Source organism: Podarcis bocagei (genome assembly GCF_964188305.1).
Source record: "Podarcis bocagei genome assembly, chromosome: 11".
NCBI classification, from domain to species: Eukaryota; Metazoa; Chordata; class Lepidosauria; order Squamata; family Lacertidae; genus Podarcis; species Podarcis bocagei.
Genome location: NC_138136.1, coordinates 35,883,173 through 35,896,156, shown reverse-complemented (window position 1 = coordinate 35,896,156; position 12,984 = coordinate 35,883,173). Strand labels below are relative to the sequence as shown.

The 12,984-nt window shown below is 39.8% G+C and overlaps 1 protein-coding gene across 8 annotated transcripts in view; it reads left to right on the top strand.

The window, feature by feature from the left end:
- Positions 1-12,984, top strand: part of ANKRD31 (ankyrin repeat domain 31) — a 46,915-nt gene that overhangs the window by 14,070 nt on the left and 19,861 nt on the right. For 7 of the 8 annotated variants that reach the window (XM_081212474.1, XM_081212473.1, XM_081212471.1 and 4 more), the window contains 6 exons: positions 4,275-4,540; positions 4,823-4,953; positions 7,463-7,645; positions 8,848-8,990; positions 10,483-10,627; positions 12,385-12,443. In XM_081212474.1, the coding sequence (XP_081068600.1) occupies positions 4,275-4,540; positions 4,823-4,953; positions 7,463-7,645; positions 8,848-8,990; positions 10,483-10,627; positions 12,385-12,443 (927 nt within the window). The remainder of the gene's footprint in view (positions 1-4,274; positions 4,541-4,822; positions 4,954-7,462; positions 7,646-8,847; positions 8,991-10,482; positions 10,628-12,384; positions 12,444-12,984) is intronic. The other variant, XM_081212468.1, reaches the window with a different exon arrangement.

Below are 12,984 nucleotides of genomic sequence, written 5' to 3'. Positions count from 1 at the left end.
CTCGGCCCAACAATAACAACTTCTGATTTGTCCATATTTCCAAATCCCCCTTCTCTTCAATCCCCCTTCTCTTCACAGTTATCCTTAAACAGATTCACATTTTTGGCGGTCATACTAACCCCCAAATACCTCTCTTTCTCAACCGATGTTAGTCCTGTCGCCTCCTGAAACTCTGTCAAGCTTTCCTTTTCCAGTTCAGATAGGGCTCTGGTCCTCAAATTCATCTGCTCATCTTTAAGTTCAATCATAACGAATGTCAGCTTATGTTCATCAGGTTGTCTTTGTATGGATGGGACTCTCCTCTCCAGTTGTATTGCTTTAGATTCAGCAGCAAGGGTTTTTCCCCTGACTTCATCTGCAGTTTGCCATATCAGAGTAGATTCCTGTGTCAGTTTCTGGGTGGTTTCTGGATTGGTATTCACCTTTTGTCCCAAGTTATTTAAACTTTCTACGATTGAGTCAATTTCAATATTTGCAGCATCCATTTTCACATTTATCACATCTGTTTTCTTGTGAAGTTGTTCCAGCAAATTGTTTATTTTCAATAATGCAGCCACTAAGGCCTCTTCTGTCGACATCCCGTCTGTTTTTTCCTTTCCATTTGCCATAACACTTAAGAGATTCAAGGTCAATTCCAAAGTCTCACACTTTTTTATCTTGCAGCTGGAAATTCCCCTAGCCCAGCTCCTGTAAAGTAACCAATTTCAAAAACTTCCACTAGGGGAAAACAGTTTCTATTTGTATCGGTCAGTATGTCCTCTTTTAAACACAGTTTCAATAATCCAAAGTTAGTTACAATTTTCAGTTACTTTCCTCCTTTTTTTGAAAACAACCGGAGACAGTAGAAACAATGTATTCTCTTGTTTAGCTACCTGTCAATGAACGTTCTAAACGCTGTCAATGGACGTTCCAAAAAACATCAATCCTGCTAGCAGCCCGTTTCCAGGGTCAGAGCGGCGTTATTTTAACTCTCTTAACTCTCTCCTACAGGCACATTCAGTCCACCACTTCCCCCCCTCTTCTCCTGTCTCCAAAAAGGGGGGGGGTTAGTTCTTTACCGATGGAAATTTAGTCGTTTACAAAAGGCTTTCCAAGACTTTAGCTTGCAGCCTCCTTGCTTCAGTTTATCTACAAAAGGGGGAGGCGGACTTCCTGTATTGAACCTCCCTGTTTCGATGCCAGATTAAACGTTTAAAAATCCAATTCTTCCCAATTCAGCTCTACTCACGGGTAATTACTTTAGAGTCAAATTGTCCACAGGAAAAAGTCAGTGCTCTCCGACAACAGCTATGCGGCTTCGCTCCGTGGAAGAAGCAGACGATTCGAAGCACCGCGCCACTCACCCCACATCGCTCCGGATCCCCGAAACCGGGTTTCCCCATGAGTAGGGGAGGTGCAAATGGTGCCCGCTGAATCCCACATTCACAGGCTTCTCCCGCCTGTGATTTTTACGGGTCTCCGCCTTCGCTGTGGCGGTACAGACCCAAATTCCCACGGGGCAAATTCCTCCCGATCAGAGGAATTCCACCATTGCCAGAGGCACCAACCCGGAAGTCCTCACACTTTGACGTGCTTTCAAACTGCTAGGTTGGCAGGAGCTGGGACCGAGCAACAGGAGCTCACCCCGTCGCTGGGATTCGAACCGCCAACCTTCTGATTGGCAAGTCCTAGGCTCTGTGGTTTAACCCACAGCGTCCCTTGTTTGTACAACTTCAAACTGCTATGTACACTGTGAAAAAAAATAGCCCTTGTGTGTTTCATAGGGTGTGTGTATACACAGCCCCAGAACAGACAGATGAAACTACTTTTTCACACCGCACATAGTTGAACTATGAAATTTGCTCCCACAAGAGGCAGTGATGGCCACCCACTTGTGTGGATTAGACATTTTTTTATGGAGGTAAGACTATCAGTGACTACTACACATGATAGCTGTGTTTTGCCTCCACTGTCATAGTCACTATCCCCCTGAAGAGCTGTTGCTGGGAATCACAAGTGGAGAGAGTGCTGTTGCATCCAGGTCCTGGTTGTGGGGTTTCCATAGGCCACTCTGAGAGCAGGGTGCTGGGCTAGATGGGTCTTTGTTCAGATCCAGCAGAGCTCTTCTTACATGGTTACACTCAATGGAACAGCAATTATGCAGACTATAGGTATCAACAAGGAAAGAAGCATCAGAGATTTTCTCCCCTTGGTTGCTTCAGGGAATGAGGAAGATAAGTAGCAGCAGAGCACTCAGATTTCTGGAACTTACATCATTTACAAATGCGAAGCCTGATAACTGGTTTGTGCTAATTTTCATTGCATAGTTCTGTTAAAGAGTTCTAAAACAAGCTTAACTTGTTGATTTATGTTGCTTGAATTGGACAAGGTTGGTGGCATGACATTCAGTAGGATATATCAGCAAACACTGGTTAGGAGGAGGATGCAATGTTGCACAACATTTCCAGTTATTAATAATTGATAATCAATTTTAACATCCAGAACTGCTAGGCTTATGCCATAGGAGGAGTGCTTGCATCTAAGGCAGGCCCTTTAGATGTTGTTTGACTCTGATCATCGCTAACCACTGCCCATGCTAGCTGGGACTAATGGATGTTGGAATCCATCAACCTCTGGAGGGGTACAGGTTCCCCATTTCTGTTTCATTAGCATGCTCTTTTAAGTGACTGTAGCTCAGCTGCATCTGTAGTTCTAAGGTGCCATAGCACCACTTGGACATACTAGAAGATAACTCAGAAACAGTAAAATGCAGTGGCTCACCTTCTAAGTGGAGTTAATAGTCAGAGCTATGTTGGACCTGTTTTAAAAGATTTTCACTGGCTACCAGCTTTGTTCCTGTCCACCCTTCGTCAACAGTATGGATTACCTTTGCAGAGAGTGGGACAAGGGGAGTACGACTTCTTCATCTCTCATTGACATATGATACCATCAACCATGAAATCGTCCTGGTCCAGCTCCAGGAAATGGGAATTGGGGGTACTGTATTACAGTCATTCCAAACTTACCTTCAGGACTGAATCCAGAAAGTAGCATTGAGAGTGTGCCTTTTGACCCCCTGGCAGCTATAACTGCAATCAACATTAATGTCTAAGAGATTCTTCTACCTTCAGAAGATTCAACAGGAAAGCTGTTGTCAAATCTTGCAGATGTAGTCACAGTGCTAGAAACCCCTTATAGATAATAGTATCATTCTTACGCACGTTAAATAGTTATGTGAATAAAAAATAACTGAAAATTGCTACACCTTCTGCACAGTTTTAAAAGTTATTGTTCATAACATCTGTTTTTTGCATTAAATAATCATCTGCACTGAAGCTATATGCATACAGAGACAGGGACGCGGACTTATAAAAAATATTGGGGGGGCCCGGGAAAGCTCATGAATAATAAATAAGCTCATGAATATGCAAATAAAGTGGCTCCGGCCCTAAATAGGGCAAGCCACGCCCCCCCAGCCAGCCGATTGGCTGGCTGGGAGGTGTGGCCAGTCGGGATTCCCCTGTTCTCGCGGGGGCTGAAACCGCCAGGAGGAAGGAAATTCCCCCCGCAGTGCCTTGGCAGTGGCGGTGGTGCTGCGAAGCAGCGAGGCAGGAGCCCTCGCCCCCGGGGCGCCCGAGATTATTGGGGGGGCTGAGCCCCCCCAAAAATTTTTTTGAGGGGGCTCGAGCCCCCTCAAGCCCCATGGAGTCGGCGCCTATGTACAGAGAAGTAGAAGATTCTTTCTATAAAATATTTTACCTTCTAAAGTAATTGGGTATGTGAAGGAAATGCAATGTGATATTCTCCCCCCCCCCAAAAAAAGCCCCATCCAGCTCAAGGAAGAAACACAGGATTGTGTAACTAGAAAAAGCACCATTCTTCACATACATTGTATAGCTCAGTTATCTCTTTTCTTGTGAAGGAAATGACATCTAACCTTTGTCAGAAAAATGTAGGGGTTATGGTAAAAGGCTGTCTCATTAGAATTTGACTAAACCTATGTTGCTTGTCCTGGAAGTTCTCTAAATTTGACAGTGATTTCATTGTTCATACTTTTAAAACAGAAGTTTAAATACATGTAGCTGTACTCAGGGTTGCCATATTTCAGTGTAAAGCACCTGGGTTTTCCTGGACATTTTTTCTGATTTACAAAAATTCCACCCTGACACTATTTCCGACGGATGAATCCCAGATATGTCCTGGAAATCTCGGATATATGGCAGCCCTAAGATGTACCAATATGTTTTACTGCTCTACTAATAATTTTGACCTCTTTTATAATTGTTATTTCACAGATTGGCTTTAGTCAGAATATGCACAAATTAGTCGATTCAGACCATCAGAATATTTCCTCTCGTGACAGACCAACTGAAAAAGGAGATTCCATTTTAAAGGATAGCAGTTCATGTGAACAAACTATCCAGGTTGCTTCATGTACATTAAAGAATTCAGCACAAAAAAGGAAGAAGCTTACTCTAAATGATACTGATCCTACTTCCAATTGTCAGTTTCTAGAAGGGATGCATCAGAATAGACACAGTTTTGAGGCTCAAACAAGAGAGTAAGCTAATGGTTTTGAATATGATAAAAATTTTACAGTGGTTAATGGGAAAGCTTATATTAAATATAACATTTCTACCACTTTGAGATGTTTTATATAATGTGTTATGGAAATGGAAATAATAAAATAAATAAGAATATCCTGAGTAGGTAAAACCAAAAAAAGTTTCCATGTGAAGTTTGGGTGAGAATAAATATTCAAGAAAAATGTTTTAATATATATATGCACTTCATGCGGGTATAGAGAAATGCATTTGGTAATTTAAAATGTTTTGTTTGTCAGCAGATCTGACACTAAAGATAAGGAAGATGACTGTTCACAGATGGGAACTGTATTACGCCACTTCTCAACTACAGATACAAATACTAAAGTTGAGCAAGTGAGGAAAAGTCAGAGGATTGCCATGAAAAGAAGTAAGCAGTGTTTTTTTTAATCTTCTGTAGCCTGAAGGACATATGCCCCCCCCCCCCCCGCTAAATATGTCACTGTGGCAAAGTGTCCTAGTTCATGTTACCATTTCTGGGCATTAACAGAAGCTCTGCGTCCATCGCTAGCAATTCTCTGTCTTGTACTGGGTTGGAAGAAACTATTGCGACCGAATGTGGAATTTAAGTAGAGCAAGGGACACCTTCATTTTCTAGGTCTAAGCAAGGAGGCTTCACTGGCATTTCCCCTTACTCAAATCTAAAGGCCAAAGTACATGCAGTTTATGCTCTGCATCAAGCAAATGTCTCGTTTGGCCCTCTGTGCTAAGTTCATGATCCTCAATATTACCTCAGGTTTGGGGTAGGGGATAAAATTTGATTCAGTTAAAGGTGAACCTACCTAAATCGCACTTTTTAAAACAATATGTGATCAAAAAAGCCTTCTTTTGAAATTCACATTTCTCTTAATTTTGCAGTGTTGTTCTCCAATTTATGTGTACGATAATGCTCACACTAGGGTAAAGTGTTCATAAAAAGCCATATATTGGTGTTGGTAATATACAAAAATGAATTGCAAAACTGTGTGTATTGGGCAAAATTGTGCACAAACACGTGCATATTAAGAGAAATTCACACTTAAATGCGAATGAATTTCAATGAGGGCATTTGAAATTTTGTTTTGCAAACTGATGTGGAAATGTGGAGAAAAGAACTTAAGGCTGCAAAAATGAGAAACTGAAAGAAACCAAAATTGATTGATTTGTCCATCCCTATGCCAGATTCAATTTCACCACATCATCCTTATTGAGTAGAAAGCTCTTAGTGCTTGGGCATGCAATTTGCTTCTTGGCCATTAGAGCCAGTTCCTATTACTTTTAGAAGACATTTTTTAATTGGAGCTGCATCAGCATTTGAAATCCATGATCACTTGGTTGGGCATGAAGTATTCATGTTTGCCTATATGAGTAGGTGCTGTGGGGAATCTTAGTTGATTGGGAATTCTCCACTGTATCCATTTATATCACACACACACATTTAAAAATGTTGTAAGTTGCATATTTATCATGTAGGATACACATACATACTAAAACAGCATTATGAGTCTGTTCTGCAAATACCACTACTGTCTTGGTTTGTACAATAAATCTGCAAGTATCAGGAAGCAGTAATTACAAGTTAAAAGCACAATCCATTGATACATGACTTCTTGTTATCCAGCAGATGGCAATGGTTATAGTACTTAGTAACTATGGATTGGCTTTAATTACCGTACATGTATTTATTTAGTACGTATGTGCATGTGGCATCTTGTAATTTTTTTTTAATGTGTGGGGCAGCTTATAAATAAAAGAAATGTATTTGCTAAAATAAATAAGCTAAATTTGTCGCCTGTTGTTCATGATACCCTTTCAAATGTTTGAAACATTGAGTTTAATATGCATATTGTGTTAAATATGCAACTCAGTTATTTGATATTAAATACATGAATAAAATTAGTTGTTGAGTTAACTTTTGTACTTTGAATAAATTATTATTTATTTATTAAATTTCTGTACTGCTCTTCATCTAAAAATCACAGGGCAGTTTACAATATAAAACACAAAAATGCATACTGTAATAATAAACCATAACAATAACCCCAGTAGGTAAATGTCTTTCTTCCTTCAACTTTTATTCATGAAAATAAAATGGGTTTGTTTACTGTTCCTTTCCATTCAGAATGTTATTAACAATTCAGTTCTAGCATGTCTAATCAAAATTGAGCCCCAATGAGAGGTAAGGTTTTGCACTGTATTTTTATATATTTTTTTTTAAATTGGAAATTGTATTTTTATCATTTATGTGTAAGCCACCTTGAGTGAGTTTTACTCATAACCAGAAACACTTTAAATAATATTTATAAGAAAAATACTCCTTGGGTAAGTGAGTATAAAATAATTATTTTTATTCCTTTATTTATTACTCCTACTATACCACAAAGGTCTCAAGGGAATTTACATTTATGTAGATTGCAGCATGTCTCCATTGCCTGGTACAGGTATAGGCTATTTTTGCAGCCATAACACTGTATGCAGTTTGTTCACTATCCCTCTTAAGATATTTTGTCTATGGCATTAGGGACAAGGAATTCAGCTCTGTTACAACTTCAGATATATTTCTGTAATTAATGATACATTAGATCAGAGCTTTCCAAACTTTTCATGTTGGTCACACGCTTTTTAGACATGCATCATTTTGCGACACAGTAATTCAGTTTTACTAGCAAACTAGAGGTTAAACGAACCCCTTTCCAGCCCTGGGAGGAGTTCAGTAAGCATTTGCATGGCACATCTACGCCCTGCAGCCAACACACTAACATGTCAAACCTACAGTTTGGAAAGCTCTGCATTAAACCATGATTGACAGGAACAAACTAATACGATTAGATTAGACAGCAATAAGCAACCTGCAATATTTTTTGCTTATTGCATCCTTTTGTTTTGTGTATATTTCTCAGGGAGGCAAGCCACTTGGAACAGTTCCTCTAACTCCTCGTATAACTACATTTCACTATCCAAAATCAATAGAAGAGACAGATTTGGTCAGACATTATTGCACAGAGCTGCTGTGGAAGATGACCTAAATGGTTTGTGTGCAATGATAAAAGCTGGTGGAAATGTAAATACTCAGGATTGTGCAGGTGAGCAGAATCTCCAATGTTAATTTCATCCAATGATGAAATAATAATGTGTAATAATAAACTTGAGCAAGGCACAACTTAATGCTAAGCATGTTTACTTATCATGTGTTCTGTGATATGCTAGTTTTACAGTATAAGTAAGTGCTTAGGGATGGGCCTGTAATTTGTGTTAACTACCATTTTGTGAAATGGTAGTTAACACAAATCATCTCCTGCTCATTCCAGGAGAAAAGGGGGAAACTCTGGGAAATTGAAACCAAACATAACTGTGCATGAGTTCTGTTTAGTACATAAAGAGGTTCAGATCAGAGAGCTGTGTTCCTAGACTCAACTAGGTCATGGCCCCACCTCCGATGAGGGAGGAAATGAAGCTTCTTCTCTTTCCTTTCCTCACCCTCTTTGTGCCATGTACCAAAGCATGAAGGACATGTCTGAGCTTGCTGCAATCTCAGATCTCATACTTGAAACTATAGTCTGTATTGTGTATCCAAGTGTGTTCTACCTGTGTTCACCTAGCTGCTGCTTGGATCAGCACATGAATCATACCTTTGGATTTTGTAAGTAAAACCTTTTAAACTTACTTAACAGTGTGTGGTCTGTTCATTTTCTCATTACTTTCCTGATGGGCATGTGGAAATATGCCTTCAGCAGCTCCTGCCTATCCTTCACCCTCCGGAATTTGAAGGAGAAATGTGGGAGGGGGTGTCTGAATGCTAGGATGTTTACAAAGCACTGTTCGAAAGCACCATGGTTTGCTCTGAAGTCCTAATAATCAGGGCTTTAAAGGGAAGCATCACCTGATATCACTATGAGATCAGGTCATTGACGGTGGGTGGCCCCAGCCACCTGTTAGCTTCAGACTGTCCGCAGTTGGGGAGATAAAGATTTGGCCCTCTGGCCAGAAAACTTCCTTCACTTTATTTGCATAGACCTTTTGGTCTGTGCTTGAATGTCTCTCACAAAATTAACTGTCTGTTGGCACCTTTAGCCACTGTAGCAGTTCTAAGATATACAATAGGTTGCTAGTGTTCCATTCTTCCCCTTTCCACTACCTAAATCCTCAAAAACCAGTCGTAGTCCCCAGGAGGGGAATGTTTTCTGGCCAGAGGGAAATGTAAGTCATTAGAAAATAATCCTATAAAATATATGGCCTAAATTCTAAGAAAGGAACACAAAAAATAAGTATTTTTTTGATGCCACAGGTTGGACTCCACTGCATGACGCCAGTCTGGCTGGATTGTGGTGGACAACAAATGAGCTTTTAAAAGCAGGAGCTGATGTTAACTGTAAAGGAAGTGAAAAAATAACACCATTACATGATGCAGTTAAAGGTGGTCACTATAAGGTAATGCTTCTGTATTTGAAAATACGTTGCAATTTATCTTCTACAAAAAGCCACAAGGAAAGGCATTGTTTTTCCTTCTTAAAGGTACAGATGCTATTGTTTTGGGGTGCTGCTGCAGTGGAAGCTGCCTACCATGAAAAACCATGTGACAAGGACCAGGAGGCAGAGATTAAAATAGGGAAAACAAAGATTTAGAGGCCTGGTCCATTTGTTTTTATATATGTATTGGTTTGTCTGCAAAAAAAAATTAGAGGGTAGCCCATCCCCAAATAATTTCTGGGTATGGAAAGTAGTTATAATGAAGCTTTGTTATCTCCTGTTTTGAGCTCTTGTCTTGCACCATCTAGTGGAAAAAAGAAAGAAATAACTGTTTGTCTTGATTTTTCAAATGCTTGAGAAGGTCCAAGAGTTCTCGTATGCAATAAAACTTCTGCAAGATTTGCCATCATTTCTGTCTGAAGATCTGTCTAGCTGTGGAGAGTCCTTATCTGTCTAAAGCTGTTCCCAAGTACTGGGAGTCTTTAGTTCGCTTCATTATATTTAAGAAATGCCCTTTCCTTTCCTTTCCTATCCTGTCACAATTGGCATTCCTTCCTTCTTTGCATGTATTTTGCTAATTTTATTATAATTAGCTGTACTGTACTTAGAAGATTGGGGGGTTATTTATTTTAGACATTCAATAAGACATCTGTGGAATGTAAACATAGACTAAATTGATCCTGTTTGTCTCTTCTAAAAGAGCTTACATATTCCATTAGTCTTCTGAGGTGGTATTCAACTGAGTTTAATCCAGAATAAACCCACTGAAATTACTTGACCTAACTTAGTCATATTCATTCATTTCAGTGGGTGTCCTCTGAGTAAAACTTGGAATACCACCTCTGATTTGTAGATTTCTTAAACAATCTACCATATTTTACAAAAGTTGTGTGTTTATTTATGACAGTGTTGTAACCACTCCTTTTTTGATTTTTGCTGACAGTGGCAACGATGTTTACATTTGATTTTAGGGATCTAACAAGTCAGAATGCTGCTCAAGCTTAGTGGTGTCCAGAGCCATGGAATGTTGAGAATGTCAGTCTTCAGGGACACCCCCCTCCCAAGTACATAGTAATAAAGTGCTCAGGCTCTAAAACCAACTCCTTTCACATTATAAGTGCAGTGCAGGAAGGTTTCATGAAGATGAAACAAAAGCCTGTGTGTTTTTTGCTGAAACTTCCTCCTCTCTTCATCAAGTTTAATAAGCACTCTTGTTCCAGGCTGTCCCAAACAGAACCATTTCCGTTAGGGGCTGAGGATGAGCTGCAACATTTTGTTGCAGGGTTCTACTTGCTCATATTATATCTGTAACTACATGTAAAATTGCAATGAGCAGCAGCGACTTTGACTTTTAGTTGCTATGGAGCGACACCTGTGGCTGTTCTGTATGATGAGTGAGATACGGAAAGAGTGAAAGCGTTAGGAACAAACGTTGAAGCATCTTTACCTCTAGGTGGCAGAATTACTACTTTGGTATGGAGCCGATCCATTGTTCAAAAATGAGAGAGGGAAGAGTGCTTTAGAAGAAGCAACTGACATGCCTATGAGGAAACTACTTGCAAGTTTTATAGCTAAATCTAGAAGATGGTCAGCATCAGGTAAGAAAGAGCTCTATTTAGACTGACACTCATTCACAAAGGAACTACAAGAAATGTTTTTACTCCAAATTTGAGATTTGTTCTGTATGCAGATAGGACTTTGTCAACATAGCTTCACCAGAGCACTGGAATATAACAAAATGACGTATGTATACAGTATTTGTGTTTTGGATTAATTAAGCAGGAATTACTGTCAAGTGATACAATCAATTTTACAATATATAGGGCATGCATTCTTGCAAACTTCAGTGGAAGCAAGATGTTTTTCTTAGCATTTTTAATGTTAAAAATCAAGTAATGTTTTCTTTGAATTTTGTTGCTCTATGGCAAGCATCAAGCTGTATCACACAGCTCCTCCAGATATGGGTAGCACTTCTAATTTTTGGTAAATAAAAATCTGATCTCAAATTCATATTCATGGAATAAAAAAACCTAATGTAAAATTGTTGAACAAATCTTGAACTATGATGAAGTTCTGAAATTGGTGTGTGTATTGAAGGTAGCTAGAATCATACATTGTAAGTGTGAAGCAGCTGTAACATTTTATTTTGATCTGTGCAATTTTGTAATGTGTGAAGAACTGACACATTTGATTCATTTGTTCTTTGAAAGCTCAGCAATGATTGGCAGAATGATAACACTAGAGCAAAACATGGCATCCACATTCAACAAATAGCCCCCCAAACTCCCCTCCTTCTGAGTCTTGAATGTCCACAAATAGGATTGCTACCAATAGGCAGTTTCCAAGCCTGAGAGTCACAAAGGTCATCTTGCATGGTGAGGGTCATTGTGCAACAGCAATGAAGTGGGGCAGCTAGCAATTTAACAAAGCCATGGGAATATTTAAGACTGAGGGCTTTAATTCAATAACATCCTGAGCTCCACCCTTTGTACAGCTGTTGGTCATCTGAGCTAACACAGTTCAGGTCTACTCATGAGGAGCAGCCTGCCTCTCAGATGGGTACTGTGCCATATAGTCATTGCCCTGTCTTGGAGCTTCATGAGGCAGCATGAGGATTTGGAGGTGGCTCATTCTTAATCTCCACTTCTGAGTTCTGGTCTTGCTGTGCTAATGTCCAGGGGTCCCCAGTGCCAAAGGACCTGGGCTCAGCATCACTGTCATCACATCCTGTCTATTCCTCTGTTGCAGTCTTCAGAGAGGACCCAGAGCCTCTTTCACAGAAGCCTCCTGCTATGGGAGCATGACAAATGTCCATGTCAGAAGAGTTCAGCCAGGGTAGGATAATTACAGTGGGACAGAGTTATATTTTTCAGCCAGACTAATTTGCTGGGTCTCTTCCCATTCTGCTGTTTCTTGCTGTGTTGCCTACTTTGATCAGAGGTTGTGTAAGAACCAACCCAGATTGTGCATGTGCTACTTAGTTCTTCCACAATGAAATTATTGTTGTTTAAGAAGAGGTTTGACAGAACCTTTGGGCGACAGCTGATGCAATATTTAAGAACAGAGCTCAGAGACCAGCCTACTTCCATTTTTGCAATGAAAATGACTGGTGTACAACACATATCAGTGACCTGCATGGTCATTCAGCTGTCAGTTACTATCTCTATCCCAACTTCACACAGGCTATCAGCTGTTTCACATAAAACAAAATACCACACACTCATTAATTCACAATTTTATAAATGTATTTTTAAGAGGAAAACTTGGAGAGGGCTTTTTCTAACAGTTTTTGTGTGTCATTAAAAATCAGGCTTAAAAAAGCAGATCCAAATATCTTCCTTGAATGTATTTTTAGCTGAAAGAGTTTTAGAAGACCCAGTGAGTGACCAAAGTAGAACTGAGAGCCAGCCTAAGGTAAAAGTTAATAATGAATTTTCAATACAAGTGAGTAATGAAATATAATAGTCAAGTAATAGTCAAGGTATTTTAATGCAGAGGTTTTCTGAAGTGCTCTTCAAGGTCCTAACCATAATAATTAGTTTCTAACTAGTAATATCAAATGCATTGAACCAGAGACACTGCCAAATTGGAGAGTATTTTCTGTCACTCCACCCCACCCCCTGACCCGGCTGCTCTGCTCTCCTTGGAAGGAGAAGGGGATGCCACTTACCTTAAATGTACGAGGCAGCCAAAGGTTGTTTAATTCTTTATTATTACTCTTTGAAAGGAAGGATTCTAACCACTTAAATCAGCGTGAGTGTCTCTACACCCATTGCCCCCACCTACACTTCTTAGAAGAGCTTCAGTTCTGGAGGCAGCATGGTGCTGAAGCTGTTCCAGAAGTGTGGCTAAAAGGAAGCAGCCAACCACAGTTTCTGGAGCTGAAACCCTTCTAGGAAGGCCTTTTTAGAAAATTTAGGCAGAGGGAATGGGCATCAAGAGATCTGCACTGTGG